Source organism: Dromiciops gliroides, chromosome 1 (assembly GCF_019393635.1).
Source record: "Dromiciops gliroides isolate mDroGli1 chromosome 1, mDroGli1.pri, whole genome shotgun sequence".
Taxonomy (NCBI): domain Eukaryota; kingdom Metazoa; phylum Chordata; class Mammalia; order Microbiotheria; family Microbiotheriidae; genus Dromiciops; species Dromiciops gliroides.
Window position 1 is genome coordinate 742,662,615 of NC_057861.1, and position 22,338 is coordinate 742,684,952.

General features: G+C 43.0%; 1 protein-coding gene across 1 annotated transcript; it reads left to right on the plus strand.

Moving 5' to 3' along the window:
- The first annotated feature begins 2,130 nt into the window (after positions 1-2,130).
- Positions 2,131-21,917, plus strand: ARF4 (ADP ribosylation factor 4). The gene is made up of 6 exons (XM_043974861.1): positions 2,131-2,503; positions 12,662-12,742; positions 12,948-13,057; positions 19,319-19,390; positions 20,326-20,451; positions 20,975-21,917. The coding sequence occupies exons 1-6, from the start codon at positions 2,437-2,439 to the stop codon at positions 21,059-21,061; spliced, it is 543 nt and encodes a 180-aa protein (XP_043830796.1). The 5' UTR covers positions 2,131-2,436; the 3' UTR covers positions 21,062-21,917.
- Positions 21,918-22,338: the final 421 nt, after the last annotated feature.

The window sequence follows — 22,338 nt, forward strand, 5'->3', positions numbered from 1 at the left end:
GTGATAAAAAGGGACACACACATATAACCCTTTAAAATAAAGTCCTGTGTAGGCTGGTGGCCATCCCCAGTTCAGTGTCTATAAGAGGGAAATGAGATAACTGCTTTCAGGATTGTGTTGCCTTTGCTGTCTGAAAGAGGAACCTGGAGTTTTCAGGAATATTGTGTTGTTGCAGCAACCACAGCAAAATGTTGAGGTCTGTTCAAGAATCCCTGAACTGCTGCATATCACCCTTTCAAAGTGTGGTACTGAAAGAAGGAAAAGCAAAACCTCAGCGTGGAAGAGCAAGAAAGGTTCATAGCAGATGCAGAAACATTGGAACACCAGTGCATTGCTGGTGGAGTTGTGAACTGATCCAACCATTCTGGTGAGCAATTAACTAAGCCCAAAGGGCTTTAACCCAGTAATACCACCACTAGGTCTGTATCCCAAAGAGATCATAGAAGAGGGAAAAGGACCCACACGTACAAAAATATTTATAGCAACTCTTTGTGATGGCAAAGAATTGGAAATTGAGGGAATGCCCATCAATTGGGGAATGGCTGAACAAGTCGTGGTATATGAATGTAATGGAATACTTTTGTGCTGTAAGAAACGATGAGCAGTCAGATTGCAGAAAAACCTGGAAGGATTTAAGTGGACTGATACTGAGCGAAGTGAGCAGAACCAGGAAAAGACTGTATACAATAATAGCAACATTGTGATCAACTTCAATAGATTTGGCTCTTCTCAGCAATGCAATGATCCAAGACGGTTTCAAAGAACTCACATCCAGGAAATACAACTGTGGAATATGAATGCACTTGGAACCATGCTGTTTCTACTTTTTTTTTCTTTATCGAGGTTTTCCCCTTTTGTTGATTCTTCTTTCACAACACGACTAATGTGGAAATATATTTAATGCGATTGTACATATACAACCTCTACCAGACTGGATGCCGTCTTGGGGAAGGGGGAGGGAAGGGAAGGCTGAAAACTCTCCGAAAAAAAAATACTATAAAGATTGAAACAAAAGGTTCATAGATACAGAGCTAGAAGAAGGGATCTCAAGCGGTTGTTTAATCCAACTCCCTCCTTTTACAAGCTATACACCCGAGTCCCAGGGAGGCCAACGGGACTTACGCGGGGCACCCGGGCTCCGAACCCATCCCCTCTGACCCAGTGCACCGGGACGTCACCCTCAGCAGGCAGGCCCAGCCACGTAGACGGCGACACTGTTCTTGGTGCTGATGCTTATCACCGAGTCCGGTTCCGTCCCAGTTCCCCCTCCCCCACTGTCAGCCTAGGAGGAAGCGGGTGTTTCCTCGAGGACCCTTGGTGGGAGCCCAGCCCCAAAGGGCCCGAAGGCCACTTTCCCAATGCTGGACGGGTGGCAGAGGCCCTGGTCTCAAACTTGTGACTCCGGACCGTCTCAGGGCCCTAACAGTCTCCATGGGCTGCATTACGTGGTCTCTGAGTCCCCCTTCCCGCTCCAGCCCTGGGATCCTGTCACCTGACCCCACCCAGTGGGCCTCAGTTTCATAGGGGGCGGGGAGAGAGAAATGGCCCTTGAGCTGGCCCCTTCCCGCACTAGCTCCAGGCCGCTCCCTCCCTCCTCTCCGCCCAGCGCTCGCTTTCCTGCAATCTCCGGGTCAGACCGGCTCAGCGCCCAGGGCTGCGTGGCCTGGGCGTCGCCCGCCGGAAGAGCACGCGAAATTTGCCCCGGTCTTCGGGCGAACCTTGACCCTCATCCACTTCCGGTCGTCGGGACCACGCCTCCTTGGCCCGCTCGACTCGTCACGTGACGAGCGGGGGCGGTACCGGAGCGACGCTGAGTAGGCTCTACTACCCACAATAAGTGGCCGCGCCCTTGAAAGGCGGGGCGGCGAGAAAAGACTTTCATTCCCATGATGCCACGGAGCGGAAGATGCGGAATCAGCTCACAGCTGATGGAAATGGGGGACGTGGAGGGGGGGGGGGGAAACGGTACGGGGCCGCCCGCGCACCCCATTGGCCTCGGCGCTGCGTAGCGCGGGGGGGCGGGACGGATTTCGTGTCGTCACTTCCTCCCCTCCCTCCTCGGCCCCCACCCCTTCCTATTCGGCGCCGGCGCAGTGGCGTCGGGCCGGCAGGAAAAGGGGGCGGAGAAAGGGAGGGGGGTTGGCAGCGCTGACGCGATTCTGTCCGCGTTGGAGCCGCCACCGCCGTGATCGCCGCCGCGTGACGTGGCAGAGCCCGAGCGCGAGCCGTCGAGCGCAAGCGCCCCATTCCCACAATAAATGCCCGCCGAGCCGCTGCCGGTACCCACCGCTCCTGCCGTCTGAACCCGAACCGAGCCCGAGCCGGTGTCGGGGCCGCCCCTCCGCACGGAAGCCGCGAGCACAGCCACGCAGGCCGCGGGGCCCGCCGCCCCCGTCCGTCCCCGTCACCGTCGCCTCTGTTCCCGTCACCGCCGCCATGGGCCTCACCATCTCGTCGCTCTTCTCCCGCCTCTTCGGCAAGAAGCAGATGCGCATCCTGATGGGTGAGGCCCCGGCCCGGGAGGGCCGTCGACCCCACCCTGGGCACGAGGTCCCGAGGCTGACCCGCAGGCAGGGGTGGGGGGTGGGGAATGGAGGGCCGGCCTGGCTTCCGCCCCCCTCGGAGTGTTGGCGGTCTAGGGCTGTGCGGGGAACCCCGGTCCTTTGCGCTCGCGGGGTTGGGTCAGCAGAGACCTACCCGAGGAAGGCAAGGAGGGGATCTCGAGTTGTGTTGGGGGGGTAGGAATGGGGTGTCTCAGCTTCTCGCCCCAACTGAGCGACTTTTTTCCATCGCATCTAGTGTCGGAAGGGACTTAAGAGGGCATTGGAGCCCTCTCCCTCTCATTTTATAGATGTAGAAACTGATACCCAGGGAAGTTCAGTGACTTCCCCAAGGTCACACAGTAAGTGGGAAGGTGGGATTTGCACCCAGGTTCTCTGGCTTCATTCAGTACTAGGGACCTTATCACCTGATCTTTATACAAAGTTGTTTACGTGTAGATTCTCCCATTAAAACTGTGAGCCCCTTGAGAACGGGGATCGTCTTCCTTTCTTTTCTTTGTGTCCCTAACGCTTAGCACGGGGCCTGACACATAGTAGGTGCTTGATAAATGCTTGTTGACTCATTTGTGAAACCCTCTAGGGTGAGTAGTCTTGTTTTAAAAGAAGTTGCTTTCCTGAATTTACAGGGGTTTTTCCAAGCGTTTCTTTGCTCAGATAAAGGCTAGGGGGCTGTCTCTTGAGTAAGATGTAAAGCAACTCTTTTCTCGGGGTAGAGTTCATTTCCTTCTTATTAACACGGGTCCCTCCTGATGTAAGAGTATAAAAAGGATTGAAATTAACCACTAGTGTTGCAGTTTGCTAAATTTTTGATCTTACAACTAGAAAAAATGGTTCTGGTGTGATGATTACTGTGGTGACAGCAGAATTTTGAAAAGAAACTTTTAAAAAGTGTATCATAGTAAAAAAGTAGGTCCACATAAATTTGACTTAACCTTGAGTTCTTTTCCTCTCTTGTTCAAAAACTTATTTCTCCAGGCTTCATGAACACAATAGCTGTTATTTAATGCTCAAGATAGGCTAGAAATCAAGTGGTTTCTTTTTTCAAAGTTAATCTTTATTTTTCAGGTTTCTTTATGAAGCGGTCTCAGTCTTTGCATGTTTTGTCTATTGTATTCCACTTTCAACCCAGCATATTTTTAAAAAATTGATCATTTAAGCCATTGATCATTTCCCAGTAATAATAGCTCCTTTCCTAGCTTTTTTCTTATAACTGAGGAAAAACGGTTTTAGTAACTGGAATTCACCATCTCTGTACTCATTGATTCTCTGGACCCCAAATGTGTGTATATGTAAACTCTCAATTCTAATACATTTTAGTGTTGCTTTCATTTATATGAGATGCAGAAGGCTTTGGGAATAAAAAGAGCTTTCCTTGAAGTCAGAAAGACCTAGCTGGGTTCAGGTTACTCAACTCAGTGCCCTGGGTAGCTCTCTGAGTGTTACTGGAGAAGGTCTGACCTGCTCTGATGATAGAGGAGGAGTTTATTCATTGGGACTTTTCTTATACCAATGAAATCACTGGGCCAACCCAAACCCCTTCATTTACATTATTGTAATAAGGGCATATGCTGTTTTTCTGCTTCTGCTTTCCAATTTGTATGACTCTTCTCATGTTTCTCTTTATGTTTGTCTTTTCTCATAGTGCAGTAAATTCATTACATTAATGTACCACGATTTGTTTGCTCATTCCCCAGTGGATGAATGAACCCTTGGTTTTCAGTTTTTGCTACTGTGAAACAGCACAACTTTAAGTGGCTGAAATCTGGAAGCCTGGAGAGAGATTAGGAGTCTGGAAGGACTTTGAACTGTAATTTAATTTCTGACCTTTACGTTAAAGATAGTAAATGACACTTGATTGGATTCTTGTGGCAAAAATAATATGGATCTGTCCTTTTCCTTCCTAACCCATTGGAAATGAATTGAGGTTTTCCTCGGTCCACACTGTCTTCATTATTATTTGCCTAGGCTCTGCTAAGGGACTCTGTTCTGGAGACTGTGACAACCCTGGTTTGAAGGTAGGGGGCAGGATATTGAAGAAAGTTGTAGTTATATCCATCATGTGAGAAAGTGTGTAAAAGGTGTTGAGGGTTATAGAAATGCCAACTACTTACATTGCCACTTATCTCTTTCTTAGATCAAAGGAAAGCTTTTGCTTCTAAATTTAACTAAATAACAACAACAACAATAATTAATTATTTGTGGGGCAGTGAGGGTTAAGTGACTTGCCCAGGGTCACACAGCTAGTGTCAAGTGTTTGAGGCTGGATTTGAACTCAGGTCCTCCTGAATCCAGGGTCAGTGCTTTATCTACCGTGCCACCTAGCTGACCCCTAAATTTAATTTAAACTGAAGTTTCTTCATCTTGATTTTCTGCTCTTCCATTTGTATTTCTGCTGATTATTAGGTTCCCTTGATTTAAAACCGTTTTCATGTACCTTGATATAGAAGACAAATACTTTTAAATTCTAAGATATTACACTATTAGAAGAGGGGTGTGGGGGGGGAGGGAGGGAGAGAGAGGGAGAGAGAGAGAGAGAGAGAGAGAGAGAGAGAGAGAGAGCGATCGCACGCATGAGCTAGACTGACAGGGTTTAAAGATTGAGTTTTTCTCTCTGGGCTTCAAATTTACAGTGGAGTTAGGATGAGAGAACTTGATAAAACCTCTTACTGTCCTGAAACCTTACAATTAAAAGGAAATGATTTTGTTCATTGTAACCACGATGTGCTTTGCCAGTGGTTCTACCTGTTCATTTATAGGTGACCCTCATACCTCATGAGCCAATGGCTTTTTTCAGGATTCTCTTTTTCAAAAGGTGCTTAGGGATATGGTCTTATGATAACTTAGCTACCAGACTATATATAAGAAATCGATCACATATACTTTAAAGTATTTCATACCAACTAAACTACTGTAGCAAAATGAAGTTATTATAAGGGGAAAATTGTTCATATTTATACATATATACATGGATTTGTCTGGAAGGTAATTTACTCAACTTGAATTTCTGATGGAAAATGAGTTGGACATTGAGAGGTAATTTTTGTAATACTGTCTCAGATTTGATTGCCAGAATGTATCTACACACGTAACAAGATGTCCAATTTAGTGATTCTTTTATCAAAATAACACTGGGGCAGCTAGGTGGCGCAGTGGATAGAGCACCAGCCCTGGAGTCAGGAGGACCTGAGTTCAAATGCGACCTCAGACACTTGACACTTACTAGCTGTGTGACCCTGGGCAAGTCACTTAACCCCCATTGCCTGCAAAAAAAAAATCACTAGTACTAATAATAGCTAGCATTTATATAATTCTTTAAGGTTTGCAAAATGCTTTACAGATATCTTGTTACAACCCTGGGAGGTAGGTCATGGTGAAGTCCCTTGCTAAAGTAAGTGTCTAAAGCTGGATTTGGACACAAGAATTTGTGGAAGGAGCCACTGAGATCATAGAATCATGCTTTTAGAACTGGGAGGTACCTTAGTGGTTATCCAGCCCAACTCCTTCATTTTACAGATTGTGAAACTGATAGGGGAAGTAACTTCCTCCAGGGCAGCTAAGTGGTGCAGTAGATAAAGCACTGGCCCTGGATTCAGGAGTTCCTGAGTTCAAATCTGGCCTCAGACACTTGACACTTACTAGCTGTGTGATCCTGGGCAAGTCACTTACCCCACCATTGCCCTGCCAAAAAAAAAATAAAAAAAAAATAATTTTCCAGACAAATGATCATCCGTTCTTTGTTTGAATAGAGTGGGAGACCTCCTAAAATTGAGGCAAAATGGATTTCCTTATCTGTATCTTCTACTTCCTGGCCTTGTTTATTATGTTCCCTGATCCTGTGGTACTGAATACATCTAATGGTCTCCAGTGATGAGTCTTTCAAATGTGTGATACTAAGTTTTTTCTTCAGATGGAGTCTTTCACACATTTTCTCTCTTAGTGTGGCATTTCATCAATCAACAAACATTTATTAATCCCATATGCCTTATATATGCCCACATATTTTCTGTGCTGGAGATAGAACAGTCCCTGCTGGTAGGGAGCATCCTATTGAATGGAGGCAACCTATTGAGTTACAGAGGGGCTCTGAGTGTTGTGGATGCAAGGGAACACCCTCTACTGGCAGGAAATGTCGAAGAACATGAAGTTGCTTGTCTTTGGGGGCAGGATTCAGTGAGGGCCTTCTTCAAGATCATTTAATCCGGGGGCAGCTAGATGGTGCAGTGGTAAAGCACCAGCCCTGGATTCAGGAGTACCTGAGTTCAAATCCGGCCTCAGACACTTGACACTTACTAGCTGTGTGATCCTGGGCAAGTCACTTACCCCACCATTGCCCTGCCAAAAAAAAAAATAAAAAAAAAATAATTTTCCAGACAAATGATCATCCGTTCTTTGTTTGAATAGAGTGGGAGACCTCCTAAAATTGAGGCAAAATTGATTTCCTTATCTGTATCTTCTACTTCCTGGCCTTGTTTATTATGTTCCCTGATCCTGTGGTACTGAATACATCTAATGGTCTCCAGTGATGAGTCTTTCAAATGTGTGATACTAAGTTTTTTCTTCAGATGGAGTCTTTCACACATTTTCTCTCTTAGTGTGGCATTTCATCAATCAACAAACATTTATTAATCCCATATGCCTTATATATGCCCACATATTTTCTGTGCTGGAGATAGAACAGTCCCTGCTGGTAGGGAGCATCCTATTGAATGGAGGCAACCTATTGAGTTACAGAGGGGCTCTGAGTGTTGTGGATGCAAGGGAACACCCTCTACTGGCAGGAAATGTCGAAGAACATGAAGTTGCTTGTCTTTGGGGGCAGGATTCAGTGAGGGCCTTCTTCAAGATCATTTAATCCGGGGGCAGCTAGATGGTGCAGTGGTAAAGCACCGGCCCTGGATTCAGGAGTACCTGAGTTCAAATCCGGCCTCAGACACTTGACACTTACTAGCTGTGTGACCCTGGGCAAGTCACTTAACCCTCATTGCCCTGCAAAAAACCAAAAAAAAAAAAAAAACAAAAAGATCATCTAATCCAATTCTGGGATGTTCTGCCTGGTGCAGCTGAGACCCAGTGGAAGGAAATAATTTATCCAAGAATCTCATAGCAAGTTAGTGGCAGGAACAAGCACAGCCCAGGCCACTCCCCTATTTTTTTTGGGGGGGGCGGGGTTGGTTCATAACAAACTCATGTGGAGAAATCAGAAGGTTTTGTTCTCTTCGCATTGAGAGAGCCAGAGTTTTTACAGTTTTAGAAACGAAAGAAGGTTTAGGTTTTTGCTGATGATGCAGATGTCTCGTCTAGCCTGACTTAATTTCGGTGGAAGTTACATGTACTGGCAAAAGTGTCCCCCCACCCCCACCCCAGTTTCTGTCAGGGCATTAAGAAAAAAAGAAATCACTCTACTCAACATTCACCCAAATATTGGTCCCCATAACACTTTGTCTGAGAAATCAACATTGACTTTGACTTGGGGGTGTTCCTGGAATTCTGCAGATTTAAAGTAGATGTTTGAACTTGCCAAGTTTCATAGGTTTAAGTTGTTAAGAGTCAAAACACTATCTTTAGCTTAGTGTAGTCATGTAGATAAAGAGCATCTGGCTCTGTAAGGGTGCCACCTTCCCCCTGGGTGCTTGTCTATCAGCAGCTATTTCTGATCTGTTTGGACACAAGCAGATTCAGCTGGCCAGGTCTGTCGTATTCTACATTCAGAGTGTAGCACTTACAGCAAGTACTGGGGTGTGAAGTATTACAAAATGCTTTGGGTAAGTCAGTTTTGCTGATGAAAATGTAGCAAGCTGAGAAGAAAGGACCTTTTGATCATTTTGCCGATGATTAGCACCTTTACTAAAAGTCTAGCCAGGTTCAAGATGTCAAATAGAAAGTTGCTAAATATCTTCAGTCTATCACAGCACTGAGTTTTTTGCAGTTTCTGTAGAAATTCTACTTATGTGTTATTTTCATATATTCAACTATGGCTGAAATAGAAAATAGTAATTTTACAATGGATCTTTTTATCAAACATTGTGAATTATATATTTAAAACTAAAAAGCTTTCCCTTGTTCTGAATAATTAATAATTACCTGTAGTTTCCTTTTATTGAGTTCTGTTGCAGACTGTGGCAACATTAAGGAAATTTCATACTTTAAATGGTTAGCACAAATGAATTAGACTACTTACTTGGTGTTTTAATTAATAAAATTAAGGTAGGTAGGGGTGTGTGTGTGTGTGTGTGTGTGTATAGAGAGAATATGCTATATATTAGTAAGCACACCTTAGGAGAAGCTATAGATCACTGAAACAATTTCATGATGGTACCTTTTAATTGGCATTTAGTCTTGTTATTATGTATTGATTTTATAAAAGACTAAAATTTGCATCTTTGGTTTTTATTTTATTTTTTTTAAATGAGGCAATTGTGCCCAGGGTCACACAGCTAGTAAGTGTGTGTTGTGTCTGAGGCCTGATTTGAACTCAGGTACTCCTGACTCCAGGGCCGGTGCTCTATCCACTGAGCCACCTAGCTGCCCCAGTTTTTATTTTTTAAATGCATATTCTGGTATTGAATAGATAACTAATTCTTTCTTTCTTTTTTTTTTTTCTTTTTAGTAAGGCAATTGGGGTTAAGTGACTTGCCCAGGGTCACACAGCTAGTAAGTGTTAAGTGTCTGAGGCCGGATTTGAACTCAAGTACTCCTGAATCCAGGGCCGGTGCTCTATCCGATAACTAATTCTTAAACCACCAACTTTATATGATAGCACTGCTTCTACAAATACTTATTACTCTGAGTGTTTGTATGGTTCTGAAGCAAAATTACTTTATAGTATGATTTGTTTACAAAGATGTGTGAGAAAAGCTATGAAGCCTGGGGGGATGGGACACCTTTTGACTTAGAGCTGTGGTCCTTGAGGCTTGGGGTGGAGGGGAGACAGGCCTGGGCCCTGTTTATACCACATTAGTCAGAACATATTTTGGTAGGTAACACTTTTTCAGTAGAAAAAAAATAGAAGCAAAATAAGGTAACTGAACCAACTGGTGTGAAAATATATCAGAATGTATATGGGAGGGGGCAGCTAGATGGCGCAGTGGATAGAGCACCGGCCCTGGAGTCAGGAGTACCTGAGTTCAAATCCGGCCTCAGACACTTGACACTTACTAGCTGTGTGACTGTGGGCAAGTCACTTAACCCCCATTGCCTAAAAAAAAAAAAAAAAAGAATATATATGGGAGAGTCAGGAAAATGGGAAAACTTGTAGGAACTGATGCAGAGTAAGCAACCTTGTACATACACATACTGTGTACACTGTACACAGTGACTAAAGTAATGTAAACCAAACGTTGCCAAAAGGAATCCTGTGTCTAAGTATTTGCAGTGTTCAGTCTTGGCCCCAGCAGGAAGGAGAAAACTACTTTTTGGTAGAGTGGGGACAACAACTACTATTACTTCATGAAGATTTGCAAATGTTGTCAAATACTTAGTTATCCAGCGGGTTGCTTAGTTTAGCTTAAATATCTTTCTTTGTTCCCAAGGGAGGTGTCTTTGAGAGTAGGGTCTATCTGGAAATCACAGTATTCTAAGGCAGTAACTAAACTTATTTTACAATTTTTGAAAAGTAATTATTGGGGCAGCTAGGTGGCACAGTGGCTAGAGCACCTGCCCTGGAATTAAGTCACTTTGGACTTTATTCACCATGGACTAAGCTTCCTGTCGGTATGGCAGATGTTCCTTGTTCCCTCCCACTGCCACTGGGGATGCCAGACATTTAAGGGATAGAGTTTAGTTGTGTCAGAAATTGGAGCTCCCTGTGGCCCTGGTGAAGAGGCTCAAGGGAATTGAGCTATTTTGGTAGTGCTTTGCAAGTTTTAAAAAAATACTATTTCATGCTTTAAAATGTCTAAATTTGTTTGGCATACTTGAAGAAGATAGTAGATTCCTCCACAGGACAAAAATTGGCTACAGTGATGGTGGAAAGAGTGGTATCGGTTCTTTAAAAGTATAAAAGCCATGATGCGTGACAAATAGGAAAGGGACAGGAAAACAAAATGTCTTTGCAGAAGGAATCAGTTGTCTGATATTACGTTTAGTAATCAGTCCATGAGAGGCAGGACTAAAATGACTAGAGACCCCACTTTGGTGTCAGGAAGAGTTGGGTTTAAGAGTGTTTTGCTCTGATACATGGTGGCTCTGTGAAGCCTGGGCAAGGCGCTTAATCCCTGGGGTCCAACTAACTCTAAGATTATAAATTGCTGATATGAGAGTGAGTGAGTGAGTGTGTGTGTGTGTGTGTATGTGTGTTTTCAGTGCTAGGATTTCCTTATGATGATGAAATCACAGGCCCTTCTCTCTCCTTTCTGCCCCTCACCCCATCCCCCAGTGAGTCCAGATGTACTACTAATTGAGTACTTTTTTGAAAGAAAACTGAAAATTTTTCAATTCTTGAGGTGACATGGCAAGTGAGTAATAGTACACTAATTAGAATTAGTTTTTGGCTTGTAAGCTCTGACTCCTTTTGCCAGATTGGGCTTCAGTGGAAAAATAGTCATTTCGGTTTGTTTGAATCTTCAGTGATACAACAAAAACCAAGTGGGGAAATTTGATACTATCTCAAAGTTATGATCATTGTGTACTGTAACGATTGGAATAACGCCACCTGCTGGATACTTACTGTAGAAGAGTTCTGCCCATGAAGGGAAGGTCTTTGAGGGCAAGACCAGGAGTCAGGAAGTGACGCGGGCTAGTGGGAGGAGGAAGGAAGAGACTGGCGCTCGGTCTGGGGCTCTTTCCTGAGGACACTGGCAGAGAAGGGAGCTAGAAATGTGCTCTCCCTTTAATAGATAGGAATCTAGGCCTTTCTCTCTCTCTTTACCAAATTCTTATTCTCCTTAATAAATGCTTAAAAGTCTAACTCTTGCTAAAGCTTGTAATTGATTGGCGACCACTCATTAGATATTTTAGACAGTTTAGCTAGAATTTTAACCCTTAACAGTGCTATTGATTACTCATTAAATGAATGCTCCAGGAATTGATGTTTTAAAAGTTTTTAGGTCTCCTGAGATTTCTATTAATATAACATAACACAATATAATATAATATAACATAACATAATGTAATACATATGTAATATAATTTCTATTTACATAGGCATTTTCTTCTGTTCTTTTAAATAGTTTACTGTTTGTTTTTTTTTTTTTCTTTACTGCTGCAAGTTTTAGCAGATTCTGTGGCAGGGTGAAGCCCCAGAAGCTCCGGAAAAAATAATAGTGTGTGTATTTGGTAGAGAAGGTGGGGTTTGATGATTCTTGTCTAGGTGCTTTCTGTAATCACAGTGCAGTGACCACTGAGATCAAGAGCTGATCAAGAGCTGCCTTTTATTCACTTATTCATCCATTCATTTATTCATTCACCCACCCATTTATTTATTTGTTTGTTGTGGGGTTTGCCACCAGCAAGAAAGCTATCCCTCCCTACTGCTCTCCTTCAGTTGCCCCCCTGTGCTGGGAAGCCGCCCAATATGCTCAGAAGACCAAGGGCCCCCATATCTTTTAAGGCTTTGTTGCAAATGGCTGGGTGGCTTGGAACAGTCTTGCCAGACCTTCTGGCCTGTTTTCTCATTTGAAAAGTAAAGAGTAGTCAGTCATACATGTGATTGAAATAGCATTTCTTAAGTGTTCACTATTAATTAAATGAGGTAGTGGAAGTAGAATGTTTTGTCAGTCATTTGCACTGCAAAAAACGTGACTATGAGGCGGCTAGGTGGCGCAGTAGATAGAGCACCGGCCCTGGAGTCAGGAGTACCTGAGTTCAAATCCGGCCTCAGACACTTAACACTTACTAGCTGTGTGACCCTGGGCAAGTCACTTAACCCCAATTGCCTCACTAAAACAAACAAACAAACAAAAAAACGTGACCATGTTTGTTCGATATGGTGGTTATAAGTGTAAAAAGATATTTTTCATTTTTACATTTATTCCCAGAAATGTTTCTGTTTTACTTTTTAAAGAAAAATTAATCTTCACGTTCTGTAAGGTTGTTTGTAAAATAATTTTGTAGTTCACGCTCTGGATTAGGATCTAAAATAAAATCTATTTTCATTTCCCTAGTTGGTTTGGATGCTGCTGGAAAGACAACTATTTTGTACAAGCTGAAGTTAGGAGAGATAGTCACCACCATTCCAACTATTGGTAAGGAAAATAATAGTTCATTCTCATTTGTAAAGTGGCAATAGAACTTTTGAAATTTGTAGTAATGCAACTTATAGCTAAGTAAATGCTGTTGTTTTTACTTTTGAAAGTTTGCTAAATATTCATTAGAACTTAAAAGAATAATAGATTATTGCAATGATAGATTCTATTGATCAATTTACCTAACTATTCCTTTTTTTCTTAGGTTTTAATGTGGAAACAGTAGAATATAAAAATATTTGTTTCACAGTATGGGATGTTGGTGGTCAAGATAAAATTAGACCTCTTTGGAGGCATTACTTCCAAAACACACAGGTAGGATGCTGATTTTCTTACATTTTACCAACATATAGTAAATATATTTATACATGTGTATTATAAACTGTTTTCCAGACATGAGTTAGCATTCCGCTTATCATTACTTTCATGGCCCTGGGTGGGCTCCGCCTTTTACTTATGTGGACTAAATTTGGCCTGGAGAAGTAGACTTTATCAAGTGATCACAAGGTTTTTTGGGTCCCAGATGGTGAAGTAGCTTACCCACCACATGTTACTATCCTTACTTTACTGACTTTCAGCCTTAGTTGAGAAAGTAACAGAGTATAGGTAATTAAAGTTCAATTTTATTTTCATGTACTGAATATCAACTTTTGAAGCCTTTTAATTTCATCAGATAGTTTTCTTTAAAGGGGGGGGCAGCTAGGTGGCACAGTGGATAAAACACTGGCCTTGGATTCAGGAGGGCCTGAGTTCAAATCCAGCTGCAGACACTTGACACTAGCTGTGTGACCCTGGGCAAGTCACTTAACCCTCACTGCCCTGGCCCCCCCCCCCAAAAAAAAATTATAGTACATTTATTAACTTTTGTTGATTATTTTGGGAATATAGTTTCTGCCCTGCTTAGAAACCTAATGTGGTTAATGTGGTTTTTTTACCACTACTTGTGTCTGTAAAGTGGTCAGTATTTCCTTGCTATGTGTGCGCCTCTTCCCTGATGCAGCTCTCTGCCCTTCTTGGGCTAGTGTGCAGTTAATCAGCTTGAGGCTAGTCTTGGGGTGAGACACCCTGTCTGTCATCAGAACTGGGGGAAGGGCACCAGTTTGGAAGTGGTGCATGTGCCTAGGAAGTGACACAGGGAGGCTTCTCAGCCTGATGTCCCAGGAGCAGAAGGGGTGGGGGGTCAGGGGTCAGGTCCTCATTGTGTGGCTGTGAGCTGGCAGAGTGGATGGAAAGCTGGGTTGGAATCTTGCCTTAGGCATGCACTAGCTGCATGATCCTGAGCGAGTCACTTGATGTTGTCCAGCCTCAGTTTTTTCATCTGTAAAATAGGGGTAATGATTATTTTTTGTATTATTGTGCCTTCTAAAATCCAGGTGCAACTTTAGCACAGGCCTTTTATCTTTTGAGTATGTATGTTTTACAAATGTTATCAGACTAAAACAATGTTTATTGAGAGCTTACAGTGCACAAAGAACCATTTGTGCAGATCTGTTTTTTCCATGAAATCCTGCATTCATATTCCATATCACTTCCTGTTTGATGTCTGGAAAAATCACATAACTTCTCTGGGCCTCAGTTTATTCATCTGTAAAATGAGGGAATTTGACTAGATGAGTCCTCAGAGCCCTTCCACCTTTAAAGCTGTGATCCTGTGTGAGTACTAGGGGATGACCGAGTTGTAAGTAGCTGAGAACAAGAGGACAGAAGTTAAGGTGTTTGGAACAGGTATGGGCATCGAACCATATTGAACTCAGTGTATTAAAGCGGAGTTGAGGCTGGAGAGCAGTGATGGACAGAAAGTCAGGAAAATGTGGCTTCAACCACCTCTTCTAGTGGATCCTGGCTGAGTGTCCCACGGCCAGGACCTTCTGACCCTCCCAGAGTACCCAGGCTGCTCTCCCAAGGTGCTGACCTGCCTTTGTGACTCAGGAAGCTTTCTTATTTGTGAGCTCCTTACTAGAGATGAAGTCACAGGTCTGGACCAAAGAAATTGAGGTGGAAGGTAAATCTTTATAGCTGGAGAAAAGGTAAGATGACTGGCACTTTGCTTACATTTTCTGGTTTAATTCTGTTTATTCAGGCCTCGATGGTTGGGGGAAGAATCTGTCACTAGCACTCAGGTGCTCCCCCTGGTCAAGTGGTTTGTACTGTCTGAGTCTTCTGAAAAGAGGATGCTTTTCTTTTCTAAATTAAAAAAGCATTTTTTGAAATAGCATAACTTAAATCATCACTACTAATTAGCATTGTTAATATTAATCATAATAATAACTTGCTTGCTATTAATTGCCCAATACTAGACTTAATGATACAAACGGATCAGGCTTTTAAAGAAGACCTCTAGGGTACTTTCCACTTCATATTTTTCTCACCAGTTACTATCAGTCATAGCCAAGTCTAATCTTGTTCTCATATGCAGATCTAATTAAAACACTTGTTTTAATTTGCTTCTGACCCTCACTATGGAATTAGACCAGGCTTGTCCATAGCTTTGGTCCAGCTTGCTGTCAAAAATCATGGGGCATCTTGGTGGTGCAGTGGAAAAAGCACCAGTCCTGGATTCAGGAGGACCTGAGTTCATATCTGGCCTCAAACACTTGACACTTACTAGCTGTGTGACCCTGGGCAAGTCACTTAACCCTCATTGCCTTGAAAAAAAAAAAACACCCCAAAACAAAAAATCACTGTAGCGTTTCATAGCTGTCTTTAGGAATCATTAAGAGGGGCAGCTAGGTGGTGCAGTGGATAGAACACCGGCCCTGGAGTCAGGAGGACCTGAGTTCAAATTCGGCCTCAGACACTTGACACTAGCTGTGTGACCCTGGGCAAGTCACTTAATCCCAATTGCCTCATTTAAAAAAAAAAAGGAATCATTAAGAAAGTCAATCATAACTCATCTCTGTTAGACAAGCCCTTAGTTTACCTTTGGCCCTTAAAAGATTTCTGACCTGCAAGGGGTCCAATGTTCTTTCCCCGTTTGTGGCCAAAGAAGTTGTCTTGTGTCTGTGTTGTGAAGCAAAATTTAGTGAAAGGAGCTAATTTCTAGTCTTCAGGCAGAGAATTTCCCTGTCCCCAAGGATACTTAGATGTTTGTCAGTCATCTGTATGGTGCCTGTGACATTCCTCTCAATGGTGCAGATCCACATCTCTCCATGTTCTTTCATCCCTGGGCTCTGCTTTTTATGTCTGTTCCCCACATAAGGGCCCACCCCAGCTGCTTCAGATGGAGAAGTACTTTTCTTTTAGCCACCAGGGTATCCTTAACATCTGGAATGTTGAGAGAGACTGCTTTGTGTGTAGACTGCTTCAGTAAAAAGCTTCCTTATTATTGCTTCCTAGAAGGGTTTAAATTTCTCTCTGGATTACATTTTGAACAACATGGTTTCTAAGCTAGGAAAGGGCCAATAAAATAACATTGTAGGTGGAAAGACAGCATCATGGTCTTTGGAACACAGCAGGCAGTTATTCAGTGTTTACTGAGCTAATGATCTGAGGTTGAGACCTGGCTCTGGCAGTCATTACCTTTGTGACCCCTACTCTGAATTCGCCTTTGACTCTAACCCTGAACTCTGCCCACATTTCACCCTTTGGAAAATGAAGGTACTTACATTAAATACCCTGAAAGGTTGTTGGGAAGAAAGCTGTCTGTGTGCCTCATTTAGTGGGAAGGAGAGGCGATTCCTTCTGACTCGGCTTGTCCATGAGATGGAACAGGAAGGCTTACAAGGTGCTGCCACACATAGACTGTTGCAGCGCCAACTCAGCCCAGCCTTTTGAAACTCTTGTTGACATATAAACTGGGGCCAAGACGGCAGAAAGAGAAAGGCAGGCCGGGGCAGGAGCTGATGGATTGGGATCGCATGGAGGCCGACGGTGACAGGTCACAGTGAGGCAGAGATGGACAGACTGGGGAGCTCTAATTAGGGGGTCCTAGATTTAGAGACAATCTGGAACTCCGACTTCTGTGACTGCCGGTGAGATCTGGAACCTGAAGTGGAGCGAAGCTGGGAGTCTGCAGAGCAAAGTGTGTATAGCAGGCTGCAACACAGGGCAGGGTGGTGGCAAGGCTGCCGTGCTCCTAGTAATGAATTCTGAGAAAGCAAAGGAAATAATGACCTGTGGGCTTGTGTATGTGGGTGGGAGTATCAAAGGGCAGAGCTTACTGAGTGAGTTCCTGTATGGAGGGTCTGGAATAGCAGGCTGGAGGGGACACCACAGTATAGCCAGCGTGTGAGCATAATCTTACTTCTCTCCTCCTTCCTCTGCACCACGTTACTAGGCATGAGTGGACATCTTGGCATGCCTCTTCTGCTGGCATTTGAAATCTGTTTGCTCTCAGAAAAAAATATAATTTACTGTTGCTTCAGGAATAATACATGCAACTAATGGACTTGAACAGCTGTACAGGGAATACATCAACCATCTTAAAGTTAGAACTAGATTCCCAAAACGTTTATTATTCAGCACCTATATGAAGGGTGGGACCCCGTGCTAGGTGTGGGAGACAGAGGCAAGAATGAAGCTGTCACTGCACTCTAGGAACTTACTCTCTTGGGAAAATGTAATTTATGAAAATGTAAAACATCTACCAAGTTTTGTAAATTTGGTTATCAAGTCCAATTGTGTACCCCTTACATGGAATTCTAAAATGCTTCCTTTAAAAATAGGTTTGTGGGTTTGAGGAGTGGAAGTAGTGAATAGCAAGAATGTGCTGATTTCTTGGGTCCTGGTATATTGGGGAGCCATGAAAAGTTGTGCCTAGTTCTAGAGGGAGTCCAGGGATTGGGGGGGGGGCTTCTTTTCTTGAGGGCAAGTAGATGGAAGGAATGTGAAAGGAGGATTAGAATGGGGAATTCAGAGGCCAGCAGAGCTGGAGGGCTGAGCACGTTGGCACAGAGGGGGAGGAGTGGTAGCAGGAGAGGAATTATTTGGCAATCAAAAAAGTCAAGTAGCAAGAAAGATTCTGAGCATTAGGATATCTTTGAGGTTTCCTTACTGTTTTTCTGCACTGCCACTATGTTGCTTTTTAGAAACTGTGGTTAGACCCTTTCTGTTATCCTAAGTACACTTTCGGTTTATCTAACTTGTATTTGAATATTCCTTTGATTATTTGGTGACTAGAGCTCTCCACTTGTTAGCTGTCCAGGGTCAAAAGGTAGCATTTTAGAGAGGGGCTGTTATTCCCCTTTGCATACCATATGAAGTTATAAATTCAAGATACCAGTTGTGCATTAATTTTATTTTCCAGATTCCTCGTGCTCATTAGTATAAGACCAGACTATGGTTCATTTCCCCCCAACATATTCTAGTTGGAAAGTTATTATTTGGGGCTTCTATTTCTTTTTTCCAAATGCTAGATAGGTATATGTCGAGGCTCTTACATTTCCAGTCTCTGCTCAGATGTCAGGGTTTCAGTTAATTTTTATTTCAGGCACAATTTACGTTTTATGCTTGTACATAAACACTGACGGAGAAGCCACTGCTTGGATTCTCTGAATAAACACCTTGTTATTGGTCTTTAAAGATGGTGAGTTAGACTTTGTGACACACGGTCCCTTTCCCATTGTTCAGGGCTCAGGTAAGTTTGGTAGATGACATCACATGTGGCATTAGTGAAGTCATTGCAGATTTAAGTTTAGCCCCTTCCAGAAATTTTGCAGGCATCCATCCCTGCATTCATTAGCTTCTCAGACACAGGGACTGAGACAATGTGGATACCCTTCCATTAGGCATCAGAGACTTGAAGGCTGACTTTGTAGGGCACTGTGCTGGTGGGTTTGCCAGGCTTGTGGTCCCAGTCGCCATGACTCACAGGAGTGATGGGTGGCCTGACCAGGATGGTGGTACCAACCATCAGTACTCCTGGGCATTTGGTATCCACGTTAACGTGACTGTCATAGTTAGTGGTGGCCACCAAGGTCTTGAACCAAGGAATGCCAGCAAATTCAAGTCTGTTTCTAAATAGGCATCTTGAGGGGAATGTGGAAGAGAGATCCCCTCCAAAGACTTGAGTTTCATGTTTTTAATGAGATGTCCCAGCTTCGTTCTTGTCTCTCAGATTATCCTAGAACTTTCCTTCTCTCCAGACTTGTCCTGCTCTTTTGGTAGAGAGGACATATGACTGGCACAGGAGCCCTGGCTTCTGGTCCATGTTTGTGAGGAGCTCTGACATTGGATGGGTCAGAGAACTTCTGAGCTGCTTGCCCTGGTCACCTCTCAGCATGAAGATATTTAGCTTTGTTTTAAAGAAATCCCGTTTTCTAACATTTCTTCTTTGACCTGTGTTTTTAATTATAATTTTATATATTTGTGTGAACCAACTATTGATTAAATCATTAAAACAGGCCTATTTAGGTGCTTTGGTTTTGTCCTGCTTTTTGAATCCTTGTGGCCATTTCCATGAAAAGTTAGAAGGAAGGAAAAGGATGAGGGTAAAATTAAAATAGTCAGTTTTATGACTTTGCAGCATTTTAGTAAAAGTTTTGGAATGATTCACTTTAAAGTCCTGACAGAAATAATGTGGCTTTCTCGGCATATTTACTCAACGATTAGCTCATCAGAATTGTTTTTTCCTTCCAGGGTCTTATTTTTGTGGTAGATAGCAATGATCGTGAGAGAATTCAAGAAGGTGCCGAAGAGCTGCAGAAAATGGTAAGAAGATAATTAAATTAAAAGATCTAGTACCAGACCCCTTATCTTAGGAACTGAGCTTCAAGAGGTCACCTGAGTGCCCGCTGCCATGCCCAGCTCCCTTGGTACTTGCCCCAGATTACTCCATTTATGTCCAAAGTCTTTTGCCATAATGACACAACTTAGCAAAGAGGACCCTGTTGTTTTGGAGACTCGTTTCTCTGGGTAGACATGAATTGTCCCTGTTTTCAGCCAGTCCTGCCAGTCACATCTGAGGAGAAAGATGGCACCTTTTCTTTGCCCATTTGCATTTGAGAAGTCCTGCTCATCATTTGTAAATTTCATTATAGGAACTCTGTTCCTGGCAAGGATCCGTGCAGCCCGAGTGCCTGCTTTTGTAGTGTGGTTGATTTTCCACCAGCCTTTGTCTTGACTCCCATCTTGCTTGGCAAACAGAAGTGGAAGAGGCAGAAGTAAAGGAGATAGCGACTAGCACACATTTGTTAGGCATTAGACCCCTGCCCTGCCTTCATCTTGCTGGCCAGTGAGGCATGGTTGCTTTGCTCTGTTGCTTTGAATGATTCGATAAATGCTTCAGAAGCTTGCTCTGACTGCCTTCCAGGCTGTACAGATGCCGGATATGCACCATTTGTTCAGAGAGCATGCAGTCCCACCTCTTCATTGGCTAGGCACTAGGGGTACATATGAAAAACCCAATGATCCCTGCCCTTATGAAGTTAATAGTTTATTTAGGGGGAACCACTCACATCAGAGGTAAGTTAATATGAATGTGAGGAGATCAGGCTAAGCTTGTTGGAGGGGGCCTCAGATCTGAGCTTTGAAGGAAACGGGGTTCTGTGAGATTGGAACAGAGGGAGGAAAGGTCTCCTCACCTTAATGATGGAAATTGGATTTTATTCCAAGTCATCATGTCGTTAACACCCCTTTCTTTCCAGCTTCAGGAAGATGAATTGCGAGATGCTGTGCTGCTGCTCTTTGCAAACAAGCAGGATCTGCCAAACGCCATGGCGATCAGTGAAATGACAGATAAACTAGGCCTGCAGTCCCTTCGCAACAGAACCGTAAGGACCATTGCTTATAGCTTTGTATTTTTATAGCGCGAGTCTTTTGACATTTGGGGGAAATGTAAATCTGGTGCCAATTTTGCAACTGGGTGTTTTTGGATTGCAGCCAGATATGTAATTGAAATAATTTCCCTATACTGTGCTTTCCTCCTGTGATCAAGATGTATTTTACCTTCCCATTAATTTCCCTTTTCTCAACTTTAGAGCCAAAGGGACTTTGGTGTATTGTTTAAGACAGATGAGAAGACTGTGTCCCAGGGTTAGGACTTAGTCCCATAGCTAGTCAGGTAGTGTTAGAAGGGAGGAGAAATGTCAGTGTGTGAGACCTGAGTGTCACATTGGGAACTGAGGATCCTTCAGTTAAAATTTATCCCATACAAATACTTGCTTTCATATCTCAGCATAGTCTGCATTTAAAACGTCTGTTTCTTCTGTATTTTATGCTAATTGAATGCTTGTAGGAAATCCGTCTTCTTGCTTTTTCTCCTGTTAATAGGCTTTTTTCCTTGTCTCTTCCCAGTGGTATGTTCAAGCTACCTGTGCTACACAAGGAACTGGTCTGTACGAAGGTCTTGACTGGCTGTCAAATGAGCTCTCGAAGCGTTAAGTCTCCCGGATGACTGACCAGGACGTGCTGGATAGAATTGGGTCTAGGCTTGTTACAACAAAATTAGTTTGCATCTTGGTTATTAAATGGTATCTTGGAACTGGTTTGGGCAGGATTTTACAGCATTGAAACTTATTTTGTTGCCAATTATTGTTTACCAAGTTTAATGTTGCTGTGATAGCAGTTAGACTTGGATTAAAAAAAAATTCTCCTTAACTTGAAAAAAAGTGTACTCTTCTGATTTTACTTCCCCTGGCCTAAATGCCTGGACATAGCTATTGTGACAACCTTTATAGGAATATGTTTTGAATGTTTTTTTGAGCCCCAATAAATAATGTTTTAAAGTTTCCCCTTGCTACTTTACTGATACCTTATGTCATTCCTTGGACAGTCTGCTGATTTCAAAACCTAGCATTCCATTTGTATTTATTTCTCTCCCTTGCCAAAAAGACTTTTTAATACTTCTGCTGCCAGCCACAAAAATGCTCTAAAACACTATTCAGATTTCCTGCACTGAGGGACATTGGGACCTTTCTATTAACCAGCCCTGCTTATCTTCGCGTGATTCGGACTTGATGGATGATTCATTCTATGCTGGTGGTAAAGAGCTGATCCTGAGGTGGCTTTTAATACTCAGCAGATTGTCTTCCTTTATATTGTATCTTTTTTATGTTGCATGTTGCTTTTGGTATCAGCCTGACTTTTTGCCCAGTGTATCATAGTTCAGCTGATGTTTTATTGTTTATTGGTGAGCATATCTTCATTAAGAGATTTTGGAAAATTCATCAAACTCAATAATGAATTAGTTTCTTCATAACCCACTTGAAATTATTCCTAATAAAATGATAAAAATCTACAATTGGGTTTGTGTTTTTTTGTTTTGGGGTGTTTTTTTGTTGTTTATTGTTGTGGTTTTTTCGTGTGAGGCAATTGGGGTTAAGTGTCAAGGGTCTGAGGCCAGGTTTGAACTCGGGTCTTCCTGACTCCAAGGCCAGTGCTTTATCCACTGTGCCACCTAGCTGCCCCCAGGTTTGTGCTTTTTTAATTGCAAAGATCTGCACTTAATGCTAACAAGTCATAAATTGTTCCAAACCAGAATTTATGATTCTCCTAATCATAATCAAGCCAAATCAATAAGCATTTATTAAGCACCTGCTGTGTGCCAGGTCTTGTGCTAAGTGTTAGGGATTCAAAGAAAGGCCAAAGATGGTCCCTGCTGTGGTGAGAATAAGCTTGCCAACAACTAGGCAGACAAAACAGGATAAATTGGGGAAAAT